Below are 27,503 nucleotides of genomic sequence, written 5' to 3' on the forward strand. Positions count from 1 at the left end.
TCTGCAAATGTAATGGGATTTCTCTATTGTAGTGTTTCATGTCATTACAATAAGTCACTTCCCTCTAATGCTACTTACAGTTATTGCATACGTCACTTTACCCCTCTGTGCATGGTGATAACACAGTACCTACCCCATAGTGTGCTTATGAAGACATTGAATGGGATATTTCTAAAAGCTGTTATCTTAGTACCTGACATACAGATTCTCGATTAATAATAGCTCTTTACTATTTTCACCACTAATAAAATAATGTAATCTCAAGAGTACAAGAAACCAAAGAGTGTGTTTTACATATAGGACTGAGCAAACTGCTTGCTTTATAATGGTGAAAGTACTTTTTTCTTTTTTTTTTTTTTTTCTTTTTTTTTGGAGATGGAGTCTTGCCCTGTCGCCAGGCTGGAGTGCAGTGGCGTGATCTTGGCTCACTGCAAACTCCGCCTCCCAGGTTCATGCTGTTCTCCTGCCTCAGCCTCCCGAGTAGGTGGGACTACAGGTGCCCGCCACCAGGCCTGGCTGATTTTTTGTATTTTTAGTAGAGACAGGGTTTCACCATGTTAGCCAGGATGGTCTTGATCTCCTGACCTCCTGATCTGCCTGCCTCGGCCTCCCAAAATGCTGGGATTACGGGCATGAACCACTGCACCCGACCAAAACTACTTTTTAAAAAAGGGGGGTGGGGGTGGGAAAGAGCGAAGAAGAGAGCACAGAGGACGTTAGGTGTTTGTTTTTTTCCCATAGTGCTGGACATTCTCTCAAGCAGGCATTCTGAGATCACAGTCTTTGCCCTTTGTGCATATTTTGGAAACATATTTCTGAAATTATCTTTTACCACACATATAAATATAAGGGATTTATTTCTGTTTTTCAGAAAAGTATGAACCAGAGAGATTTCTTTCAGACAAATGTAAGTCTGGAATGTACATCAGAGGGTCTTACTTACTTGCATTGTAGGGCCACCAGATCTCAATAACTCATTTAATCACTTTCTTCTACCTTAGGGCAGAACTGCCCTCAGGCAAGCAGGATGCCTGTCTACCTATTATCTTAGAATTTTTAGAAAAGAATAGTACATGTTCTTGCTAGTAGTACATTCCAAGCTTTCTCCATAATACATTCCAGAATGCTGGGAGGAAATTCTCCTAATGTCTAATCTAAATCCCTTCTTCTGCCCTTTAAACCCTTCATATCTTATCTTGACCTCAGTGGAAATAGAAAGTAGATGCTCCACATGATTTAGCCAATGTCTCTTTAAGTTTTTGAAACTGTTATTGGGCTTCTCATAGACCTTATCCTCTACTCTGGAATAAGTCAACCACAGTCTTTTCACCTTTTTTTCTTTCAGAAGCATGTTTTATTCAGAGCTTTGTGGGTAGAGGATTTGTCATTTTGTTACTCCCTTCTGATACTCCTCAAGGTCTATATCAGCACAACAGTGAAGGGCCCAAGTAGGAGTTGTCATGCGTAATCAGTCCACCCTGGCAGGGAGGCACCAGCCACCTCTCACTGCTGCAGTTCTTCCTAAGAGGTGCCGGAGGGCACTTCAGAATTACAGGGCAGCCTCAGCCCCATGCCACATAGTCCAGCGGTGGTCTGTCTTGTTTTCATTCAAAACCAGTCAGGCCTTGAGCACAAGAAAGCTTCAGAAGCTTTCTCCATTGCCCAGAGATGATTACCAGAAGCTATTTCTCTAATGTTCTGAGTTTCCTCTCCCCCTGAGGTTCTTGCTTGATCTAATGAGGTCCCCAGCCTGGTCAGACCTCAACATGTTGTCTCACCTTGAAAACCCCTTCTGTGTGCACACATTCCTGAGTTTGATTGGCATTAAAAAGGGGAGGGGGGATGAAAAATGTACACATTAGAGGAGCAAAAAGAATATAGCTACAGAAAATACAAATACCATAAAAGTAATCATGCTCACCGTCTGTCTAGCCCAGAAGAACCTTGGAAACATCTTCCCAGCTTTGTCCCTATCTGACTTCCTGTCTGTCTCCAATAGGGAGGGTATCATATTTCTGTCATAGGAAATCATCTTCCAGAAACTTGTTATTGTCTCCGTAAAATCAGAGAACCCCTATTCTGACTCCCTCAGATTCCCTTGAGCCCCTCTGCCCAGTTCTGGCTTCTGACCTAAGGGATTATCCTCTTAGGTGGGTCAATGGCACTTGACTCCAGGTAGATCCCCATACAGCAAAGTGTCCTGGTCCTCATAGACCTTCAGTGTAATCTGCCTCACACCAAAAGCAAACCAGGGCTTGGTGGAAATTACTACAGAGGGGACAGGATAGTGTGAGCCCATCCCATGGAGAGAGAAAACAACTTCTCTCTGCCATTGTCTTTCTCTCCAAATATATTGTAAACGCCAGTGACCCAAAACTTATCATATCCAGTTTTATAAACCTAATTACTTTATTATGTATCAATTCAACTTCCCTAAGATTGTAATCTCTTATCAGGGCTCAGATCTTGTTAGTCAGCATTACATTGCTCACAAACTGGTTACTTCTTATACAATGGGTGGATATTAGTTATTTGCTAAGTAATAAACTTATTATATAACAATTGCAACAAAGTTATATTTATTATAGATACAGATGCACATATCTGTGGATAGCTTTACACACACATTAAAATGTTATATATGAGACTGAGGTGGGCTGATCACCTGAGGTCAGGAGTTTGAGACCAGCCTGGCCAAACATGGTAAAACCCTGTCTCTACTAAAAATATTAAAAAATTAGCCAGGTGTGGTGGTGGGCACCTGTAATCCCATCTACTCGGGAGGCTGAGGCAGGAGAATTGCTTGAACCCAGGAGACAGAGGTTGCAGTGAACCAATACAGTGCCACTGCACTCCAGCCTGGGCGACAGAGTGAGACTCCATCTCAAAAAAAAAAAAAAAAAAAGTGTAATATATGGATACCCACTCATTTGGAATATCTTTTAAAGTGATCAAAGGTTGAGTTTGTGTTTGCCTCATGTTTTCTATGTCTGTGCATGTTTTCTATGTCAACAAAATCAATAATGTATGTTAACTTGTTAAATTACATAGATTAATCTGAGAATATTTGGAGACACTTTTAAAAAAACAACTTGTATTCAACTTTCTTAACCACTCTAAGAGTATTTATAAACAATTGAAATGCTACTTCCTTATAATCAACTGACAAGCTTTTTATTGCCCTAGGACCCAGTTCTACTGGTGTTTATTGCATTGGGATTGATTTAGATGATCTTTTCCCTATTAGTGCAAATTAGCTGTTAAGCCTGTAGAAGGATGACATTGCTTCCTTTGGTTTCATGGCCAGATTACTTAGTTGCCCCCTATCTTTGAGAGTACTCCTCCTCTGGCAGTAGAAAAGCAAAGAGAAGTCATGCAGATACAGAGATAAGGAAGACAGGAAAGCACAATTAGGGTTATTGGGCTGAAATTCGTGCCCCCATGTATGAGGGTGATGGGAGAAATGGTCTGTTAAAGAGGATAGTGGGTGGTAGGGGCAAGGGGGGAGAATACTGTTACTGTTTCGTGGGCAGTAATTACATTTGGCCTATGAACAGAAAAATATGTATTTTAATATAACCTCAATATAGCCTCTCTAATGTTTACTGCCAAGACCTAAAATTTTGAGACATGGCATGAAGCATTTCTGCAATGACAGAATTCTCACTTTATTTTTTTCTAATGAAATACTGTCATTGAACAAGATTCCATATTCTACTATATATCACTCTTTTACTATACTCCAGAGGGGGAAAGTTGTCCTGATGACCATTTCTAAGACTAAAGAATCTTTACATGGTCAAAGTCCTAGCCAGCCATCATTTGGCCACAATGGTGGCTTATCAAAAGGGTATGTGGCCGGTTATACCAGCCTCAGGAGGTGGAGCAAAGCAAAAGAGGAAATCTTGCCATGTCATGTTTCAAAGCTCTTGTGAATTTTGAGATCTCATTAGAAATCTTTCAGCTTTAATAGAGTCCCACCAAGATGTGCTCTGCCTGCTCTTTTGCAGGTTGGTCAGGATAGGAAGCAGGGCCTCCGCAATGCCAGTTCCTCAGGGAACAATTCACGAGAATCTAAGGAGTTGTCTCCCAGCAGTGCCAGGAAAGACAGGCTGCCAAAATGTTACTAGTAATTAAGGACTAGGTACCTGAGGGCAGCAACTAAGCACGTGCTAGTTATTATAACATCCAGGTAGAACAAGTGAAACTCCTCTTTTATGTGAGTTTAATTGGGACTGGGAGACATTTACAGTCACATTAATGTATACTGCACATGCACACACACAGACACACACACAGCTACTGTTGCTGGCAGTGGAGAAAATGGTGTTTGGGTCTGGCCACCTAGGAACATGAGATCACAAAGCACAATGGCCATTAAGTCAATATTGATTTAGTAAGGTGCTAAACAGTGGTTAAGTTCCCAAATGTATGCTCAATGATGCTTTTGGATAATAGAAACATGTTCCTTAAGTATCTTCAGCCAACAGTGTTCCTGTGTAATTAGCAAACATCTTAATTATACACTTGGATTTGAAGCTTATGCTAGCTAATCTTAAAGTATAAAAATTAAACAAATTAGATAAAGAGAAAAGGTTTGGAAGAGAGACTGCATGTAGCATGGAGGTTAAGAGCGTGAACTCTGAGCCATAGCTGGATTCAAATCTCACCCTGGTATTTACTAGCTCTGCAATATGAAAAAGTATTTAATCTCTGTGTTTCAGTTTTTTCACCTGAAAAATGAAAATAGTGCCTCTCATTGGGTCATGGTGAGCATTGGAATGCTGAAAACAAGTTAAAGCTCTTTTGAACTGTGCTTGGAACGTGAAATGCTAAATATATTTAGCTTATTTTAGATACGGTATTTTAAGAGTAATAATTCCACAAATGGGTCATTACACAGTAGAAATTTTGAAAAGGAATAGTAATTAACAATTCAGAAATTTTATCATAAAATCTCAGAAGCTTGCCCATATTTCCCACAGGGAAGTAAACTAATACTTTATATGTGTAATAGTTTGTTAACGTTTATTAAAATTTGAAAATAAGGTAAATTTATTCAACAAACATTTTTATTGGATACCCATAAGCATCATGGGAAGTGATATGATGTCATAGGGATACATAAGACATTATTACCCACTTTGAAGAGCTTAAATGTATTATAACAGTATAAAATATTCAAGCATTTTAGAAACATTACTTTGATATAAATATAATTAATTAAGTAACCATATTTTTGGTCCTTTTAGAAAATATATTGGATAGATACACATGGCCAAAGATACACTGGAGATATTTATTACCTTGAACTCTTGGAGTAAATATGGATTATTACTCAATTTCAAGTGTCCTACATATGTTCACAAAATCACAGTATAAACTTAAATGTACCTGAAATGCTAAATGTGATGTCAATAATCCGCTCCCTAGGTTTATGCTACAGACCACAGCCTTGTGTGTAAGTGCTGGAGAATATATTAAGTATTCTTCACGATATTTCCTATCATTGACCTTAAATCAGCCGTGAGAATAAGCACAGCATTGTAGACTGAAAGCCTAAAGCAATATGAATTTTATCATTAATTTGCAAGCAAATATCACTTTCAATAAAATTTGAAAATATCACCCTTGGCTGTTATTAGTCAATTAAATTATGGTTATCATCAGATGTGGTCCTATAAAGGATGAGAACATTTTAATGTGCTGGAATATTTTTAATGCTTACAAAATTATGGAGGAAGAATAGAAGTGACATTGACATTATTTCAGATGTTAATAATAATTTCCAACACGTTTTTATTTGTCATACCCATTTAGTTCTCTGAGAGATAAGAGAGGGAAACTTGGTCATGCCCATTTTTCAGATGAATCAGTTGAGACTTAGAGGAGAGTTTATCTAATTGCCCAAAAGACAGATTAATGCTGTTGAAGATTTTCTTAAGCTCTGATAGAGTCACCAGTTGACTGTGTTTTTAGATTACCTGGGTGCTTGGTTCTTTTCTGTTTTGTCTAGTTTTTGAGGCACTTTGCTGAGTATTTTTCATTTGCCCACTCATCCATTCATCGGAAGTATCTGGGTTACTAGTGCCGGTTACTAGTGCCTGGGCAGCATCTTCCATTAACATACGTGAATATGATACATCTGCTTTTCCTTGATAAACAGTTCTAAAAATCAGATGTCTGTGCCTCAAATCTTTTATTAAAGAGACAGTCTGTAATTATTGAAGTTTAAAATTTTTGTTAATATTAAACTTCTTAAAGACAGTAGTTTGTCATATTCATCTTTTAAGCCTGGTTCCTATATTTAATATAGCTTTTGTTGTTTGATGGCTTATCTTTTATCTGAATTGTAAGATTTTCTGTGATGAATGTGATATTAGTGGCTATAATTGTAAACACAAATTACTCTATTTTTAAATCAGGTTAATTGGTATAACGTAGTCCTATTCTATGTTAAATTTGTGCCCTGTAAGTTCTCATGACTGTTAGGGTTAAGTAGAACGTGTCTGTTTTCTTCAAGAATTTTTAAATAAATTGAAATGTTACATTTGTAATATAAGTAATTCTCACATACCTAAGCTCAGTTTGGTGCTTCGGAACTTTTTTTTTTTAACCCGTTCTCTCATTCATCCGTCTTCCCAATTATCTATCCATCTACCCATCTACCTCCCAACTTTCCCACATCCCCCACCACCTCCATCATATTCGCATATGAAGTAATTTACCCTTCCTTTAAACTCTCTTTCAGATATACAAGATATGTGATCTTATATTTCTTAAACTTTCTGGTCTCTGTTTGCTTATTCTACAATGAGAATCATAATAGATCTACTCATTAAACTATTAAATTGGTTAATTTATATAAAACATTTAGAACAGTGCCTGGTGTTAGTTAAGCATTCAGTAAATTTTAGCCATTTTCGTTTTTATCATGGTTCCAATCTCTACCTGCACTGCGGTACAGTGGTGGTACATTTCTTAACTCCTCCCCCACTAGGCTGAACACTTGTTGAGGACAGGGTGAGGCTTGGTTATACTGAACATATTAGCTGGGTTCGTATGCAGCTTATGCAGTCTCTTACAGGAGACAGGCAGTGAAGACTTGTAAAATGAATGAAAGAAGGAAGGAATTTGTTATCCTAATACCCATAGTAAGTAATAATAATTGGGCTTTATACGTTTTCTCTTAGTGGAATAAACGATCATGTTCCCATTGACATAACAAGACCTATTTAGAGGAAAACTGTGCTTTAAGCAATGTGAGTCAATATATTTCAAACATAATTTTAATTAGGCCTTATCATTTACGGTTTCTTATAGCACGAAAGTCAAAGAAGTTGGGAAAGTTAAAAGGGATTCACGAGGAGCAGCCACAGCAGCAGCAGCCCCCACCCCCACCCCCACCCCCGCAAAGCCCAGAGGAAGGGACAACGTACATCGCTCCTGCAAAAGAACCCTCCGTCAACACAGCACTGGTTCCTCAGCTCTCCACCATCTCACGAGCACTCACACCTTCCCCCGTTATGGTCCTTGAAAACATTGAACCCGAAATTGTGTATGCAGGCTATGACAGCTCAAAACCAGATACGGCCGAAAATCTGCTCTCCACGCTCAACCGCTTAGCAGGCAAACAGATGATCCAAGTCGTGAAGTGGGCAAAGGTACTTCCAGGTAGGATTGCCTCTCCTTTCACGTGCTGCATCCGGAACTTAACAAGTCTGGGCAACTGACTTCGCCATCTCCAAGCATGCAGTAGGAGTTAGCTTTTTTTTTTTTTTTTTTTTTTTTGGAGACAGAGTTTCGCTCTTTTTGCCCAGACTGGAGTGCAATGGCGCTATCTCGGCTCACCGCAACCTCCACCTCCCGGGTTCAAGCGATTCTCCTGCCTCAGCCTCCCGAGTAGCTGGGATTACAGGCATGTGCCACCACCCCGGCTAATTTTGTATTTTTAGTAGAGACGGGGTTTCTCCATGTTGGTCAGGCTGGTCTTGAACTCCCGACCTCAGGTGATCCACCTGCCTCGGCCTCCCAAAGTGCTGGGATTACAAGCGTGAGTCACCGCGCCCGGCAGGAGTTAGCTTTCTATGAAATCCTGATATCAGAATTTTGTAATTGATAGCAAATTGATCAAGTATATAGGAAAAATATGGTTAATGTGCACATTTCTTCTGAGAATGCAGGATTAAGGATTTTACTGTTGAAATTACAAATGCAGCTGGGAGCAGTGGCTCATGTCTGTAATCCCAGCACTTTGAAAGGCAAAGGTAGGTGGCTCACTGAGGCAGGAGTTCAAGGTCACGAGGTCAGGAGTTCAAGACCAGCCTGGCCAAGATAGTGAAACTCCGTTTCTACTAAAAATAAAAAATTTAGCCCTGCGTGGTGGCAGGTGCCTGTAATCCCAGCTACTCAGGAGGCTGAGGCAGGAGAATCGCTTGAACCCAGGCGGCAGAGGCTGCAGTGAGTGAACCAAGATCCCACCACTGCACTCCAGCCTGGGCAACAGAGTGAGACTCTACCTCAAAAATAAGATAAAAATTAAAAATTAAAAAAAAATGACATATGCACTTCTTATGTTGATCAAAATGGAAAATGTCATACAAAAATATTATATTAATAAGATAAAATACATTCTGTTCATGAAATCACAAGGTGAGCACATTATTAGCAGCTCATAACTAATGTTAATCTAAGCATAGACCAAGTAAGCCAAGGCCTAGCAAGTAACTTGTCAGAGACCTGGAATGACTCTTCTGTCTGAAAAAAAATCACCTTGGCCCTAGCACCCTTTAAATTATCCCTGGAATTCCTATTTTAGTCATTTTTTTTGTTTCATGAGATTTAATTGATAAGGCCCCTCTAAATCTACGGAAACATCACTTAGAAATTGCCAGTTTATTAATCCATTGTCCCAGTTTATTAATCTAAAGCAGTTTCTTAGATTACCTGTGGTCAGACAGCAGCTGTAACAGTTGGGGAAAGCTCCACTGACTGATTCTTTGAAGAGGAGCTTACCCAGTGCAACTCCATAGGCAGAAAAATAACATGATGCCCCTGGAGACAGGGCAGTAATAAAACAACAAAAGAAGGCCCGGTACAATGGCCCATGCCTGTCATCCCAGCACTTTGGGAGGCCGAGGCAGGCAGATCACTTGAGGTCAGGAATTCAAGACCAGCCTTGCCACCATCGTGAAAACCCATCTCTACTAAAAATACTACTCGGGAGGCTGAGACAGGAGAATGGCGTGAACCTGGGAGGTGGAGCTTGCAATGAGCCGAGATCGTGCCACTGCACTCCAGCCTGGGCGACAGAGCGAGACTCCATCTCAAAAAAATATATATATATACAAAATTTAGTTGGGCATCCTGGCAGGCACCTGTAACCCCAGCTACTTGTGAGCCTGAGACAGGAGAATCGCTTGAAACCCGGGTTGCAGTGAGCCAATATCATGCCACTGCACTCCAGCCTGGGCGACAGAGTGAGACTGCATCTTAAAAAATAAATAAATAAAAGAACAAAAGAAGAGCTTGAGTCTGTCAGGCAAGGAGGACAGGTGCCAAGGAAACATGTTCTACCACAGAACTTTATCAAAGTCTGATATTAACCTGGACCATAGGAGGCACCACATGCTCATTTTTTAAGCACCACAAATTCATGAAGAATGAAATCTCCCACCATTATTGCAGACACACAGGGGTTGACAGTTATTAGATTACCCTTTATTTTAGTGTTATTAATTGTGGGTGGGACAAAGCAAGTTTTGCAGGTTAATACAAATTCTCTCAATCTAACCAAGGGTTTTAGGCTGTCATCCATACTGAAATACTGAAACTCACTGAACTCTGCAATTTTAGTTTGCCCTAGCGGTTTACCCTCATCTGGAATTTAGGATGAATTTAAAGTGAAATGTGGAACAGGACTGGGCCTGTGGTAGGAGCTCTGTAAATGACTGTTGAATTGATCTGAGTCTATTACAGAAGAGAAAAGTGAAAGAAAGGTGGCTGTTTGGGGCTGACTTAAGAAGCATCTTCCTGGAATGTACTTAAATGCTAAGTGTATTTCTGTGATTAATTGTTTTGTTCTTCAGGATTTAAAAACTTGCCTCTTGAGGACCAAATTACCCTAATCCAGTATTCTTGGATGTGTCTATCATCATTTGCCTTGAGCTGGAGATCGTACAAACATACAAACAGCCAATTTCTCTATTTTGCACCAGACCTAGTCTTTAATGAGTAAGTACCTATTAATTAGCCTTCATAAAATAAACTGCAGAGTTATTCGTTATGCTTTCTTTCAATAATTTCTAAACAGGTATACGTTGGTGAAAGAATCTACTGAAACTGGCATTTTTTAACATTAAAAATTTACAGATCTCTAGGAACTTAAAAATTACTCTTTGCAACATTATACTGTACACTTCTGAGTATATATAAATCAGTATATATAAATTCCACATAATAATATGTGGGATATATCCCAAAAGAAAGATGAGCCAGTTGGCTCTGAAAATTGACTGGTACAAAGCCACAATTAATAGAAAACAGTCTCTTTTGGTATCGACTCCAATTGGGAAGACGATCTAATTTCTAGGAAATGTGAATGTATAAAGTGCCAGCTTTTACGAGCATCATATAATGGTTCTTTTGTTAACAGTATACAGCTGCTCAATGTGTTTTCATGACAATCGTAATTACCCTTCTTTGCCATCATAAAAGAAGCCAAACTGTTATTCTGTAGCGAAACATTTTTAGTTTTATGATGCATTTTAAAGACTGAAAGAATTGTAATCGGTTTTTCTTTGGCCACAAATTCCTTCCTATTTTAAGTTTACGTTTTAATACTGTTTGCATTCCTCATTAGCACATTTTATTTATGTTTATATCTAGCAGTGCTTCTTTGTAATTGTTGGGTCAAGAAATACTTAAAAGGGAATATTTGAATTATGATAGTAACTACAGCCATAGTCTAACAGATGGCTCTCTCTAGCGATAGGAAAACAGGGGTTTCAGTAAGGGCGGCAGATGAGAAATAGGTTGGTGATAAAAGCAAGAAAAGTAATGCAGAAGATGAAAAGTAGAGACAGATAATGCCAACATGCCGCAATAGTACCAGTAGTAATTTACCTAAGAGGACCAGTTTGCCCACATGTGATATACTGCAAAGACAATTTTATTCCAAACATAAATTAGAAACATCAGTTGTTGGTTCTCGAGGTGGCCTTCTTTTGGCAATTTATCAAAAAGAATAATTCTAGTACTGCATCAGTTTTCACCAAAAGCACGAAGTAAAGCCAAACAACTGACATGCACAATTTAATTAACTTGTATTCCTCAATAATCAACTGATATTATTGAATAGTAAGCCCATTTTAAAATGTGTTCTATAAACCAGAAGGAAAAACATATTAAAGAGGGTTCTTCTTTTAAAAGGACATGTGGGTAAATAGGAATCTCTATTAGTGCCATCGGTGTTTCAGCATTTGATTTTAGCAGAAGATTAAAACAACCCATTTAATCTTATTAATACATATATTAATTTTTGTCATAAAATGCATATAACATAAAATTTTTCATTTTTAAGCATACAACTCAGTAGCATTAATTACATTCACATTGTTGTGCAACCATCACCACTATCCGTATCCAATACTTTTTCATCATCCCAAACAAACTCTAAACCCATTCAACAATCAGTCCCCATTATCCCCTCCCATAAACCTCTGGTAGCCTCTAGTCTATGAATTTGCCTATTCTGTATATTTAATGTAAGTGGAATCATATAATATTTGTCCTTTTGTGCTTAGCTTATTTCGCTTAGCCTAATGTTTTTAATGTTCATCCATATTTAGTATGTATCAGAATTCTATTCCTTTTTATGGCAAAATAATATTCCATCATAGGTATATCAAGTCAGTCCTCATTAGTGGATTCTGTAGTTGCATATTTGCTTACTGAATGCATTTATTTATAATCTCAAAGTCAATACTCACAGGATTTTCATGGTCATTCACAGACAAATGCAGAGCAACAAGGAATTTGAGTTGCCAAGAGAGCACATTGCAGCTGAGCTCACACAAGGGGCCACTCCACCATCTTGTTTCAGCTTTCATGCTATACACTCATCCTTTTCTCAGTCTATTTAGTGCCACATGTTTTGCATTTTTATGCCTTTTGGTGATTTCACTGTTTAAGATGGCTGGCTGCTAGATGTAGTGCTGAAGGGCTAGCTAGTGTTCTTCAGCTCAAGAAAGCTATGATGTGCCTCACAGAGAAAATAGGTGTGTCAGATAATCATTACTGAAGCGTAAGTTATGGTTCTGCAGGCTGTAGTTCAATGTTAACAAACCAGGAATATATGTTAAGTAAGATGTCTTTAAACAGAAATACACATGAAACAAAATTAGGTATAGATCAGTTGATGAAATGTGACCAGAGGTTGTAAGGACCATTACCCCAGACTTCCCCTATAGGAGGGATAGTTGTACATTTGCTAATTCAGTGTTTGCTGCTGTGACTTTATAGAACATGACTACAGCAAATATTTTATCCAATCATCTGTTAATGGGCAGTTTAGTTGTTTCTACCTTTGACTGTTACGAATAACGTTGCACTGAATATGGGTATACAAATATATCTTTGAGATGCTGCTTTCAGTTATTTCAGTACCTAGAATTGGAATCCCTGGGCATATGGTACCTCTGTGTTTTAACTTTTTAAGGAGACACCACACTCTTTTTGCACAGCAGTTGCACCATTTTGCATTCCCACCAGCAATGTACAAGGGTTCTAATTTCTCCACATCCTTACCAGCACTTTTTTCTTTTTATTAACTAGCCATCCCAGTAGGCATGACGTGGTATCTCACTGTAGTTTTAATTTGCATTTCCCTAATAGCTAATGATGTTGGACATGTTTTCATATGCTTATGGGCCATTTGTATATCTTCTCTGTAGAACTGTTCATGTAAGTTCTTTACCCATTTTTTAATTGGATTATATGTCTTTTTGTACTTGAGTTGTAGGAGTTCTTTATGTATTATGGATATTAAACCCTTATCAGAGGCATGATTTGTAAATATGTCTCTCAACCTGTGACTTGCCTTTTTACTCTGTTGAAAGTGTCCTTTGATGCACAAACATTCATAAGTGCAGTGAAGTCAAAATCTCTTCTTCTGTTGCCTTTTCTTGGGTGTCACTTATTACTTTTTAATTGTTTATAAATATCTGAATATAAAGGGCTCCAAACAATTACAGAATTGTAAGAATGTTTTTTCATAAATGGAACTTAGGGGAAAGCACCTTATATTTGCAGACTGGGAATAATGTACTTAAAGAGGTTTGGAAATAAATAAGAAACAAAAAAAAAAAAAAGAAAAGGTCATAGAAGTTTTGTGTATTTGTCTATTCTAGAGAATATTGATACAGATAAAATGGAAACAATAAAAGATAAATGCTTTCTAATATTAAAAGTAGTTAAGTGTTATTGATGTAATTCCATTAGAATGGACATTTTGCTCTCTGTTCTTAAAACTTTTGACCTCAACCCAACCCAGACTTCTGTAGGGTTTCTTTCTATCAACTAGAAAGAAAAGAGCAAAGCTGTGTTTTTCAAGGGGCTAGGGTGAATACTACTCTGGGGAAACAATTGGAAATTATATAAAGCCTTTTGGTCACATTGCATCAAAAAGAGAGCTCGATGTGGCAGCTCCGTCACTGGGTACCATGATAGACCCTGTATCTTTTAGGGAAATCAGTAGGTTACAGAGCATGCCCGAATGCATATGTATACATGCTTCATCTTGCATTTATTCCAGGAATATTTATTAACTGTTGTCAGTATTCTAAGCAGTAGTTTTAGAATAGTGAGAGAAAAAAATCCCTCTCTCATAGAACATACAGTCTACTGATGTATGACTGATGTAGAGAGACAGAAATACTGAGTTTTGTAAGTAAAATATAATTGCGATAAGTATTGAAAGGAAAAGTGCTCTGAGAGCAGTTAATTGGAGAGATTGATCTAGTCAGGAAAGTCTTCCCTGGGAATGATTAAACTGGTGTTCCCCAGGTGAAGGAAGTATATGAGGAGGAAAGTTGATCTAGCCTGAGAGACCAGCATGTGCAAAGGCCAAGTGACAGGAAGGAACATGGGCCTTCAATGAACTGAGAGCAAGACCGTGTGGCTGGAGGGGAGCCTAAGGCCAGGTCCTGTGGGTTTCAGAGGCCACATCAGAGACTTGGCTCTTTATTTTAAGAGCAGTGGAACAGCCATTGAATTATTCTAAGTGATGGGGTGGCATTTCCAGATTTGCTTCCTGAAAAGATCCCTCTGAATGCAGAATGGAAAATGGGTTAGAAGTGAGTCAGAGCAGATCTTGGGAAACTAGATCTTGTGATGGGAATTCAGGTAATAGTGTAAGGTGAAATCAACAAGAATTGCTAGTGGTTGGATATTGGCAAGGACTGGAGTGGGGGAAGAATTAGCTGTCTAGGAAGACTTGCAAGCCTCTGCCATAAGTGCCAGGAAAGATTTGGTGCCCCTCACTGGGATGGGGAATAAGGGAAGAAGACTCAGGTTTGGAAGGGCAGGGGAGGGGAGAGCCTGGGACCAATTTTAAGGGTAAGATTGACTTGCCTTTGAAAAATTATCCAAGAAGACATTACATAGGCAGTTATTTCTACAGGTCAGAAACTAAAGAGGTGTCCTGGCTAAAGTTAAAAATTTTAAACTCATTTTGGAAGTAGTAGTTAAAAGAGGAATGTCGTGACATGGATCGCAAGGAAAGAGATGACTTTAAGAAAGGAGATGCGACTACCCTATCATGTTTTATGTTTTTGTGATCCCAGTGAGGTGTGACCTAGAAAACTCAAAGCATGCCTCATGCATTGCCTGCCAATGCCTTATACATTCATATCATCTGAACATGTTCTACGCTTTCCCTGAGTCATTACCTGTGCTTTCATACCCTTCCACAACGGCAAAGGCAGCAGTCTGGCATTTTGTGTAAAGCAATAGTGATGCAGCTCACTTGAGGGCAGAGTACACCGATGTGGTCCTCGCTTGCTCCCCCACCAACCCTTGGCTGTTTACACCACCTCCCACCTGGTGTTGCCAGCTCTTAAGTGCGTGTATCTCTGCCTTATTTCACTGGCACACCTCATTGAAGTCACACACTCTGTCTTAATCATTTTTGAATCTCTAGCAGCTGGCATTGTGCCTGAATCATAGTAGGTACTCCATAAATATTTGCTGAATGAATGAATTATTGAACAAATGAACCAAACAATCTATTAATCAGTCTGAAAGGGGCTTCCTAAGTTTACATTTCTAATTATGAGGATGAAGTTTATGATGAGGTGGGATGCATGGCCTTCCTGAACAGAGGCATTGCAATATTTAAAACAGAGGAACAAAACTTTGGGTTTACCTTCAGCTGTGACACAGATATGAAAGTTCCCAAAGATCTTTTTCTCTGGTATTAGCATCACTGGAGATGGAGGAAAGGTGGGAAATAGGGAATAATAAAGGAAACATTCTTTCTAATTTTTTATTAAACATTGGGGTGAAGATATTAGTTAATACTTTAACATAGAACTTTTCTTATTATAAACTCAAAACTTTTCAAGTATGTATTAAATGATTAATTATTCAATTTTACCTTGAAATAGCTTATCATATATTGCTACAGATCGCTGCAAGTATTCAAATTTCTTATCAATTCACTACACATATTAAAACTCCCACTGAAGCCTGTAATGACTTTTTTTTTTCATTTTTTTTATAAGTTCTGAAATGAAGGTTCAGTATTACTCTTTTACATCTTGGCTGATATTTTAAAATTAAACATATATTAAAGACTTGCTTATACTACCTTAAGTAGTAGCCCAGTAAAAAATGTTTTTGATGATCTTTTACTGTCCTCAGCATCTGAACTTTGGATTGTTTTGGTTCACAGACTGTTGGCGAGAGTGAGAGAGGGTTGAAGTCTTAGTGGCACTTCACGTGCCTCTCCGGGAGGAAGGTGACTTCCACCCACACCATCCTGCGTCGGAAGCACTAGTTGTGTGAGGGCAGCTCCATTAGATGAGTACACAACTCAGTTGCCATCGGCTACTTCTTCTCATGTTTTCATGGGGTGCTACCTGTTTCTTTGTGTCCCCCGTCGCTGGGTTAGCGTGCTGGCATAGTCCAGTTGTCCTCAGTGAGGGTTCTCCCCGGGCCATCCTGCCAGCATTACATTGCCAATGAGGTCCCTCTGTACCTAACATTCTGAAGCTCCATGAGGCCTGGCTTCCAAATGGGTTGTGTGTTCCAAAGTCTGTCCCACCGTGGTGGAGGCTGGGATCAGAGGATCCTCATGGAGGCCAGGAGGGGGTCGGAGGTATGGCGAGCCCCAGCGTCCCTTCCCACAGGGAGTGGTGGATCTTCCTGAGCCACTGGAGTTGACTTCTGTGCCTGGACCCTCACCCCAGCAGGGTTAGGGCCAGCGATAGTTGGGGGACAGGAGTTCTGATGAGAGGAGTCAGGGATGTAGGATGAACCTGATCAGCTCCTCCTTCAATGGCTGGTTTTGTTCTTCCTTCTCTCTCCCCAGCCCACTTCCCCTTCTCCTTCTTTCAAGTTAGGATTTCTTACTTCTCCTTGGCTCACTGGGAAACTGTTGTGTGATTTCTGCAGCTTCCAGTGTCTGACCCTCCTCCCTTTTCTTCTCACTTCTCCCTGCTCCTTCCTTTCCTTTCCCTTCTGTTACTCCCCTCCTTCCTTCTCCCCTTCTCTCTCCTTCTTCCACCTCCCACTGCCCCATACACCCCTTTTCCTTCCACTGAGAAACCTACTCCTGAGATTTCCATTGTTTTTTTAATTTCTGGGTAAGTATGAGGGAATGAAGTTCAAAAGAAGGAAACAAGTCTTCCTTCCATGCCTTATTTTTCCGTTGGACCCTATGAAAAACCAGACCTCGCACCAGCAGCTAGAGGGCCAAGGCCTGCAGCCCACGGCCTGACCATGAAAGCAGCGCCCCCTGCAGGTGGCACACGTACTGCCGGCCTCGCCGTGGCTGCACTGTTCCCAGCGGGGAATCTGTCTGGGCCTGCAGCAACCTTAATTCTTGCCTCCTCAGAAGAAAGAATTTGACTGAGGGGCAGAAGGAGAGACTAAGGCGAATGTTACATAGCAGGAGTGAAAGTTTATTAAAAAGCTTTGAGCAGGAATGAAAGGAAGTAAAGTAACCTTGGAAGAGGGTGAAGCATGTGACTTGGGAGATCAAGTGTGCAGTTTGATCTTTGACTTGGGGTCATATACGTTGGCATGCTTTCTGGGAGATTGCGTCCCTTCTCCCCTGATTCTTCCCTTGGGGTGAGCTGTCTGCATGCGGGGTGGCCTGCCAGCATTTCGGAGGGAGCATGCGCAATGTGTTTACTGGAGTTCTATGCATGCTCACTTGAGGTGTTCCTCCCTTACCAGTCCAGAATTCCTAGAAGGTCATACCAGCTGAACTCCGCCATTTTGCTTCTTCATGCGCATGCTTGAGCCCACTCACCCAGCTCCTGAGATCTTATCAGGAAGCTGCTTATCACCGGTTTCAGGTTTTTCTATCTATTAGGAGACTGCCTTTCCCTGGCACTGGCTGACACCAATTATTATTTTAGAGAAACAGTATAACAACTGCCTGACCTGAGGGTCACCTGACATTCTTGATGACAGTAAGAGGAACCTCTCCTGCCCTGCTCATGTCTGCCTGACTACCTACTGTAACACTACCACTGCCTATTTTGCATCTGGTTCTCTTCATTCCTACCTGGCCCTTGGAGACAGTGGAGCTCAAGACTCTTGAATAAAGAAAAGCAACGTCATAAGTAGAAAATCGTTGATCCTTATCTGCAAAGGACAGAAGCACTCCAGAATGGAAATTGTGTTTTTACACAAAAGTAGTGTTTAGAGGCCATATTCCCACCTGAAGGAGGCTAGACAGAGTGAAGAACTCTAGGGGAAGGGACAGTGGGGCTGCAGGAGGTTTTATAAGCTATAAACAAGAACAGTCATTTAGTTATATACAGGGAAAGAGGAGAGGTACATACAAGTCCCCAAAACCAGAATGATTTCCTTCCCTCCTTTCCCCTACTTCTTTTTAAAATAGTATTTATTCCTTTTTGTCAGTCTATCATAGTGATAGGGATTAGAGTTGGAGAAGAAAGCGACTTCTAGCCAGGCATGGCACCTCACACCTGTAATCCCAGCACTTTGGGAAGCTGAGGCAGGAGGATTGCTTGAGTCCAGGAGTTCAAGTCCAGCCTGGGCAACAAAGACCGTGTCTCTACAAATAATTAGCTAGACACAGTAGGGTGCACCTGTGGTACCAGCTACTTGGGAGGCTGAGGTGGGAGGATCACTTGAGCAACCAGGAAGGAGTTCAAGGTTGTAGTGAGCCATGATAGCACCACTGCACCCCGGCCTGGGTGACAGAGCAAGACCCTGTCTCAAAAAGAAAAAAAAAAAGAAAGAAAAGAGAAGTCATTTCCAGACATTTTAACAGAGGAAGTGAGAGGAGGGAAGTTCTGGAAGAAATGGATAACCTGCTGCAATGATACTTCTGAGTTACATCATAATAAGAGAAGTTCCAATACTGAGCACGCAGAAGATAGTGACTGCCTGTACCTGAGAAAGGGGAAAACACCTAAGAGGGGAGTATTAACTTAAGACGAGAACTGAGGGGACACTTCCTAACTCAGTTCTTCAGTTGTCTTTTTTTTTTTTTTTTTTTTTTTTGAAACAGTTTCGCTCTCGTTGCCCTGGCTGGACTGGCTGGAGTGCAATGGTGCGATCTCGGCTTACCACAACCTCCGCCTCCCGGGTTCAAGGGGATTCTCCTGCCTCAGCCCCCCGAGTAACTGGGACTACAGGCGTGTGCCACCATGCCTGGTTAATTTTGTATTTTTTTTAGTAGAGATGGAGTTTTCCCATGTTGGTCAGGCTGGTCTCGAACTCCTGACCTGAGGTGATCCACCCACCTCGGCCTCCCAAAGTGCTGGGATTACAGGCATGAGCCGCCGCGCCCAGCCTGTTGCTTTTCTTCTGTTTTGTTTTGTTTTTATAAAACCCTGCCTCTCATTTTAGACTACTTGTGGGAGAAGGAAATAAGTGATATTTATTGTCCTTTCATTTGGCAGGTACTTATTGAGCAACTTCAGTGTACTAAGCCCTGTTCTAGGCAGTGGGAATGCAACAGTAAACAAAATAAGATTCCCTTCCTTCATGGGGCCTACAGTCCAATGGTAGGTATAGGTGGGTGACATAACAGAAAAAGTGGATGCGGCATTGTGAAACAGTCCTGCCTGCAGTGCTGCTAGAGAGCAGGGCTTGGATCCCATCCCTGATACTTGTATATGGCAACAGCAAAAATGGTACTTAAAATAATATGTCGTTTCAGTGAATTTCCTCAAGAGCTTTACTAGTGCCCTTGGTTAGCCACATTGGCCTCCTTTTGCTGCATCGAGGATCCAAACTCGTTCTTAACTCAATATCTGTTCTCTGTGCAGGAAGATGGCTCTTTCGAGCCTTCTTGTCTCAGCTCTAAATATTTCTTGTTCAGACAGATTTTGCCTGATCATCTGTATTAGGCTGTTCTTGCATTGCTGTAAAGAAATACCTGAGACTGGGAAATTTATAAAGAAAGGAGATTTAATTGGCTCATGGTTCTACAGACTGCCCAGGAGGCATAGCACCGGCATCTGCATCTGGGGAGGCCTCAGGAAGCTTCCCATCCTGGCAGAAGATTAAGGGAGAGCAGGCACATCACATGGCAAAAGCAGGAGCAAGAGAGAGAGAGGAGAGGGGGGTGCGCCACATACTTTTAAATGACCGCTGTCACCAGGAGGACAGCATTTAGACCAAGGGGATAGAGCTAAACTGTTGATTAGAAATCCACCCCCGAGGCTGGGCATGGTGGCTCACGCTTGTAATACCAACACTTTAGGAGGCCCTGCGGGCGGATTGTTTGATTGCTACTCAGGAGTTCGAGACCAGCCTGGATAACATGGTGAAACCCTGTCTCTACCAAAAATACAGAAAATTAGTCGGGCGTGGTGGTGCATGCCTGTGGTCCCAGCTACTCAGAAGGCTGAGGTGGGAGAATCACTTGTGCCCAGGAGGTGGAGGTTGCAGGGAACCGTGATTGTGCCACTGCACTCCAGCCTGGGTGACAGAGTGAGGCCCTTTCGGGGGCTGGGGTGGGGAAGAAAGAAAGAAGTGCACCCCTGAGATCCAATCACCTCCCACCAGGCCTCACCTCCCACCAGGCCCCACCTCCAACACTGAGGATTACAATTTAACATGAGATTTAGAGGGGACACAAAACGAAACTATATGATCGAGGATCTGTAGATCCTAGAGCTGTCCATCAGATCTAGAATACACTCCTGCCACTTCCCTCCCCATTTTATCATATCTCTGTTTTCTCCCTAGTAACTCTCCTGCCCCCATTAGTGTAGGCTCTGAGAGGGCAGGAACCTGGCCTGTCTGATTTACCTTTGCATCGCCAGCTGCTAGAATACTGCCTGGCATTAGTTAAGCGCTTGATGAACTAATTAATTTTAAAATGCTATTTTCAGCATATTTCCTGCTGCTTCTCTGCATACACTCCACACCAGCCAAATTAACCTTTCTCTTCCCTAGGTCTTTCTACTGCTGTGCCTTTGCTCCTAATACTTTCCTTCTCCCTCAAGCCCAACCCAAAGCATACTTTCTCACTGCCAACTTGTCTTACCATTAAAGAATGATGTTCCCCTCATACACTCTATAGCAGTGGTCCCCAGCCTTTTGGGCACCAGGGACCAGTTTCATGGAAGACAATTTTCCACAGACCTGGCAGGGTGTGGGGATGGTTTCAGGTTGAAACTGTTCCACCTCAGATCATCAGGCATTACTTAGATTCTCATAAGGAGCATGCAACCTAGATCCCCTCACATGCACAGTTCAACTAGGGTTCGCAGTCGTATGAGAATGTAATGCTGCTACTGATCTGACCGCTCAGGCGGTAACGCTCACTCGCCTGCTGCCCACCTCCTGCTGTGTGGCCCAGTTCCTAACAAGCCATGGACTGTAATACAGTCTGTGGCCCCAGCTTGGGGACCCCTGCTCTATAGTACTTCTTTTATATCTCAATCATTTGGTACTTACTGTGTCTATATATGTTTTTTACTCTAGGTATACTGTAAATGCCTAGAGTACAGAAAATATACTTGTTAAAGTTATCCATAGTATCTAGCAAAATGTGTGTGTGTGTGTGTGTGTGTGTGTGTGTGTGTGTGTGTGTGACAGAGAGAGAGAGAGAGAGAGAGAGAGAGCTGGAGTCTCACTCTGTTACCCAGGCTGGAGTGCACTGGTGTGTTCTCGGTTCACTGCAAACTTTGCCTCCTGGGTTCAAGTGATTCTCCTGCCTCAGCCTCCCGAGTAGCGGGACCAAAGACACCTGCCACCATGCCCAGCTAAATTTTTGTATTTTTAGTATAGATAAGGTTTCACCATGTTAGCCAGGCTGGTCTCAAACTCCTGACCTCAAGTGATCCACCCACCTTGGCCTCCCAAAGTGCTGGGATTACAAGCATGAGCCACTACGCCCGGCTGCAAAAATACATATAACTGGCACTCGGTGACTGTTTTTGGTTTGTTCAGAACCCAATTCCCTGATATGGATTGACCTTACAGTGTTTTGGAGGCTTAACATATAAACTTAATGAAAAAGATTCAGTTTTGCAGACTTCTTTAAATTTTACTTCAAGAGTACTGCTGTATGTTAATATTCCATGTATGATATTTCTTGTAGCGTTCTTGAGAAATTTCTTAAGGAGTTAATGAAGCTGGGTAATTGCCAGGATAGTATGAAATTAAAGCAAAACAAATATGAGACTGCAAATGGAATGAACTGTTTAAGCTATATATTACTATATTGGGATCAGATAGAGTAGTAATGATGCAAGAAATATATCCAAGCTTTATTCTGGCTAACTAGAGGGAGCTATTTTTCATTTTTAATAAAAGTCTAAAACAGTTTAAGATCATATATTGTCTTTAAAAGGCTTAGTGTAGCTAATATTAGCATATTGCTTTTTATTTCCATTAACATGCTCAAGGACCTTGGTCTCTTCAGCTAAAAATACTCTTCTTTTCTATATAAAATAAAGTTCCTGGAGTAAATTTCTTTTTTTAACTTTTGTAGAGATGGGGTCTCACTGTGTTGCCCAGGCAGCGTAGTGGCACGACAGCTCACTGCAGCTTCGATCTCCTGGGCTCAGGCGATCCTCCTGCCTCAACCTCTCAAGTAGCTGGGACTATAGGCACATGCCACCACAACTGACTAATTTCTTCCTATTTTTTAGAGACAGGGCTTCACTCTGTCACCTAGGCTGGAGTACACTGGCGTGATCATAGCTCATCGTAACATCAAACTCCTGAGTTCAAGCAGCCCTCCCATCTCAGGCTATCAAGTAACTGGGTTTACAGATATGAGACACCACGCCCAGCCTGGAGTAGATTTCTTTATTGAAAATTTGGTAAATGGGGAAAAATTATTTTTATGCAGTGATTCTATTCCCAGATAGGGCAGGTGGAAAGGAATGGGCAAGTCAATTCTAAAACAAAGAAGGGCTTCAGACTCCCCCCTTGACACAGGCCATAAGATCTAGAAATAGTAGCTTTGCTGGCACTGCTCTGGATTGAAGAAGGGGAACACACTTGAATGTGTCTTGCTGCTTAAAGCATTTTATGAACTTCTCTCTTTAGACATTTCTAGAACTGAAACTGAACCACACGATTATTTTTTATCATATCCCATGAGAGATGATTTGATTTTTGTTTTATATTTTTCCCTTTTTCCACCCATGAACCCCAAGCTTATTTAATAGGGTCATGTTGGGGAGGGCTCTCAAAAGGTTATTTAACTTTCCCTGGGTTCTGGCATCTGACACTTTTCTGAAAGAAACAAGTGGAGGATGAAGGGAAACAAACAAGAAGGTCATATTTGGAGACCCTCGGCCTCCTTATGAAAGCACACTTGTGCACTTGGATCAGTGGAGCTGCAGTAGGAGTGTTGTATGAGCCAACATACATACCTACAGGTGTGACAGCCTTGTATAACATCATCATCACAGACATCATCTGTGCCCCTGTCCCTTGAAGTGGACACCACTTCAACAGAAGCAGTGGAATTAGCAGTTTAGAACCTCCCCACTTCCTGTCCGCTGCAGCTGTATATCAGTCTCCGCTTACCTTGGCACTGCAGTGCAAAAGTAACTGATAATCAAGTAGTTTAGAGGGAGATTTGAAGGATTCTGAGCTGATGCTGAAAGCTTATGGAAGGTGTCATGCTGAATACTATCTCCAATACTTCATTTTATTTAATCCTCACAACTCTGTGAGGTTGGACTTTATTATCCTGCTTTTAAAGATGAGGAAAGCCCAAAGTTTTGAACACAGGTGTCTCTCTGTCCAAAGCTCAGAATTTTTCAGCTATAAAAAGGCTTCTACCTTGACTATGGAATTTGGATTTTCAGGCAGTTACACACAGTATAGAGCTTTGGAGCTTAATAATGGTTTCAGACATGATATATATTTGAAACTCTTACTGGCCAATCATCATTGTCCATATTGTACAGCAATAACACAATCCCTGAGTCTGGGTAATTTAAAGAACCATGATTTATTTCTTACAGTTATAGAGGCTGAGAAGCCTCAGATCAAGGGGCCCACATCTGGCGGGAACCTTCCTGCTGCATCATCTCATGGTAGAAGGCAGAAGGGCGAGAAAGAGAGAGAAAGAGAATGTGCATGAGCGCAAACAGTGCTGAAACTTGCTTTTATAACACATCCTCTCTTAAGATAACCTACTCCTACCAGAACATTAATCTATCCATGAGGGCAGCATGACCTAGTCACCAGTTATTAGGCTCCACCTCTCAACACTGTTGCATTTGGGATTAAGTTTCTAACACATGTACTTTGGGGTACATACTCAAATCATACCACTAATCATTTATCATCTTTCATAAGAATTATCCTTTAAGTGAGATGGCCGGGCACTGTGGCCCTGTAATCCCAAAACTTTTGGAGGCTGAGGTGGCCAGATCGCTTGAGCTCAGGAGTTCAAGAACAGCCTAGGGAACATGACAGAACCCTGACTCTATAAAAAATACAAAAACTAGCCAGGTGTGGTGGCACGTGTCTGTGGCCCGAGCTACTCAGGAGGCTGAGGTAGGAGGATCCACCTGAGCCCAGGGAAGTTGAGGCCACAGTAAGCCGAGATCACACCACTGTACTCCAGCCTGGGCAACAGAGCAAGACCCTGTCTCAAAAAAATAAAATAGGTGAGAGAGACATACCCAGTAGATAAACAACACAAATGAGAAATAAAGTGTTCTTAGAAAAACTGGAACTTTGGTTCCTATTTTAAATTATTTCTCCATATCTGTTTTTCTTCCTTTCTGATTTCATGATGGTACTTAAGAGCTCAATTGTTGAAGATGTAAGGCCCAGTCCCTAATATTGTTGTTAATGAGCTTCATGTTGTTGAGTGAGTGAGCCTTCATTTCCCTTCTACAGAATGAGGGAATTAGCCCAGACCAGCAGTTTGTAAACGGTGTGTTCTCAGGACCCTTTTACACACTCACATCATCGAGAATCCCAACAAGCTTTTCTTTATGTAAGTTATATCTATTGATATTTACCCATATTAGAAATTAAAACAACTTTTCTAAAATATTGATTTATCAATTTGTTTTAAAAGAAACATAAAGCCATCACATATTATATAAATAACATAAAACACAAATATTTTTATGAAAAACAACTTTAAAAAAAAAAAAGTGAGAAGAATGGCATTGTTTTGCCTGTTTGCAAATTCCTTTAATCTGGCATTCTCTTTTCTGCTTCTTACATTTAGTCTGTTGTGATGGGTTGTTTTGGGGGAGGTATATGAAAAAAATTTAGCTTCACCCAGATACATAGTTAGAAAAAAGAGGATCTAACAGACACCTTGAAAGGGTTTTGGGGACACCCTGGCGTCCTCAGACCACACTTTGAGAACCGCTGGACTAGATGACCTTTAAAACCCAACCCAGACTCGAATTCCACCTGGCTTCGGTGAAGCCTCACTGAAGAGCTGAATCTGTTTCCTCATTCAAGAAAGACTTAATGTATATACCAGATGCCGGAAAATCAAAGCTAGATAGAACATAGTCCCTGAAAGGGCCCATAGTCTAGTAGCAAAATACTTAGGGAGTCTTCCACGTGCCATTTACTATACTTGATGCTTTTGTATGAATCATCTTATTTACAGACAATTATATTTTGAAGCAGATGTTATTGTCACTCTTTCATAAATGATGCAGCTGCCTTGGCAGAGAGAGATCCAATAAATTACCTAAGATCACATCACACTGAGAGATGGGCCTTAGGTCTAAGCCTAGGACTCCCCTCACAGCACGTGCCATTTTCATTATACCGCATTTCTCCTGTATCTGCTGAATAATGGAGATGGAAGTGTCTCACAGGTCCCCTCTACCTTCCTATGGTTACGATTATATAGTGCTACTGTACCAGTGAGATAACTTATTCTCATAGCTTTGAGAATGTGTCATTAGAATGTGTTCAAAAAAAAAAAAAAGAGTAGTAGTACAGTATTGTAAATGAATATCCTAATCACTTCCCCTAAAGTGAGATTAAATTCTCTTTATTTTTACTATTTAGCTGAAAGATGAACAATAACCAGCATTTCACCAGTCAGAAATAAATACTGAAACTATCTACACTGTGGTGGCTATTGTACGGAATCAAAAGAAATGAAACATAGAACTTCCATCCTCTAGAATTCTATAGTGTAGCTGGTGAGTTACTGGACAAGTAACACCTAAATGCATAAATAGTGGCCTAACAAGGTGAAGACAAGTGACAGGTGACAGGTGTTATGAATGGGCACTCCAGGAGTTTAAAAAGCAGGTGGCAGCTACTCAGGAGGCTGAGGCAGGAGAATCGATTGAACCTGGGAGGCAGAGGTTGCAGTGAGCCGAGATTGCGCCACTGCACTCCAGCTTGGGTAACAAGGCGAGACTCCACCTCCAAAAAAAAAAAAAAAAAAAAAAAGGCAGGTGTAGTCTTCTGGCTGGACTACAGTCATCAAGGAAAGCTGCTGGGCAAAACTGTGTAGCTTGAAAGGCCATGTTGTCCTCCGAGAGGGTTAGAATTGGATGGATATTGTGAAGCAGGTGGTACGATCCAACCGTGAGATGCTGTACCTGAGCAGGAAAGGGGATGGGTCTCTGCAATCCAGAGTTGAAGCTGTCAAACCACAGGGCCAAAAGAACTGCGGGCTTCAGCTTCAGAGGGACAGAGCCATTTCTTTCCCCCTCTCCTTTTGTTCCCTCACCATTTCTGCTTCCCTTCCTTTTCTCCATGACTGGTCCCCCATTCTTTCTCCTCTCATTTTTGTTTCTGCTTGACCCTTTCTCTTTCCTTTCCTTTTGTTCTATAGCCCTTCCTTATCTCATGTAGAGTGAGTGGGACAGTATCATTTTTATTGAATAAAAATGCTACATCCCATTGTCTTACCTTTGAAATTAGGCATGTTAAGGCTTTTCCAGACTTTTCCAGAGAGAGAACACAGACTAGACAAAATTGTTGTTTTGTTTGTTTGTTTTTCAAACTTCAGTATGAACTTCTGTGCTCTTTTCTTTGAGATGGTTGCTCTAAATTGAAAACTTTGTTTTGCAGCTCCACCAGTCTTGGTCTTAAAATCATTGAAATTTAAAATCATTGAAATTTCAGTTCCGGAAATTACTCAGAGGAATGATTTTTCTTTATTATTATTTTTTTTCCCTGATGGCTTGTCTTAGTTTGTTTGTGCCACTGTTCGCAAAGTACTTGAGACTTAGTGATGTGTGAACAATACAAATTTATTCTTACAGTCCTAAAGGCTGAGAAGTTCAAGTTGCAGGTGCCAGCAGGTTCAATATGTGGTGAGAGCTGCCATCTCCTTCCAAGATGGCACCTTGTTGCTGCTTCTACCAGAGGAAAAGAATATCATGTCCTCACGTGGCAGAAGGGATGGAAGGGCCAAACTCTTCCCTCTCAACCCTTTTAATAAGGGCTCTAAGCCCATCCATGAGGGCTCTGCTCTCACTGCTTACTTGATCTCCTCCTACAGGAGGTGATTGTAGTGGGTGATTGATAGGTGGAGCCTCCTACAGGCCTCACCTCTTACTAGCATATTGATAATTAAGTGACAATATATGAATTTTGAGGGACACATTCAAACCATACCACTGCTGTTCCTTCTCCTTGTTACAGAAAACATTGCTGCCTAGTGGCTGCCCCTGCCCCCTTTCCTTCCCTCTCACATTCTGCCACCCTCCAGTTCTTTGTACAAAGCATCACAGTGAAGGAGGGCTTGGATTGCACTTGCCTCTCTCTCACAAGATTGCCAAGAGCCCAGTGCTTTACTCAAGAATCACAGGGAGGGT

General features: G+C 41.0%; 1 protein-coding gene across 3 annotated transcripts in view; it reads left to right on the forward strand.

Moving 5' to 3' along the window:
• NR3C2 (nuclear receptor subfamily 3, group C, member 2) overlaps positions 1–27,503 on the forward strand; it is a 383,563-nt gene that overhangs the window by 297,772 nt on the left and 58,288 nt on the right. For 2 of the 3 annotated variants that reach the window (XM_011973244.1, XM_011973243.1), the window contains exons 5-6: positions 7,324–7,674; positions 10,089–10,233. In XM_011973244.1, the coding sequence (XP_011828634.1) occupies positions 7,324–7,674; positions 10,089–10,233 (496 nt within the window). The remainder of the gene's footprint in view (positions 1–7,323; positions 7,675–10,088; positions 10,234–27,503) is intronic. The other variant, XM_011973245.1, reaches the window with a different exon arrangement.

The sequence above is a fragment of the Mandrillus leucophaeus genome, unplaced genomic scaffold, assembly GCF_000951045.1.
Source record: "Mandrillus leucophaeus isolate KB7577 unplaced genomic scaffold, Mleu.le_1.0 Scaffold136, whole genome shotgun sequence".
NCBI lineage: Eukaryota > Metazoa > Chordata > Mammalia > Primates > Cercopithecidae > Mandrillus > Mandrillus leucophaeus.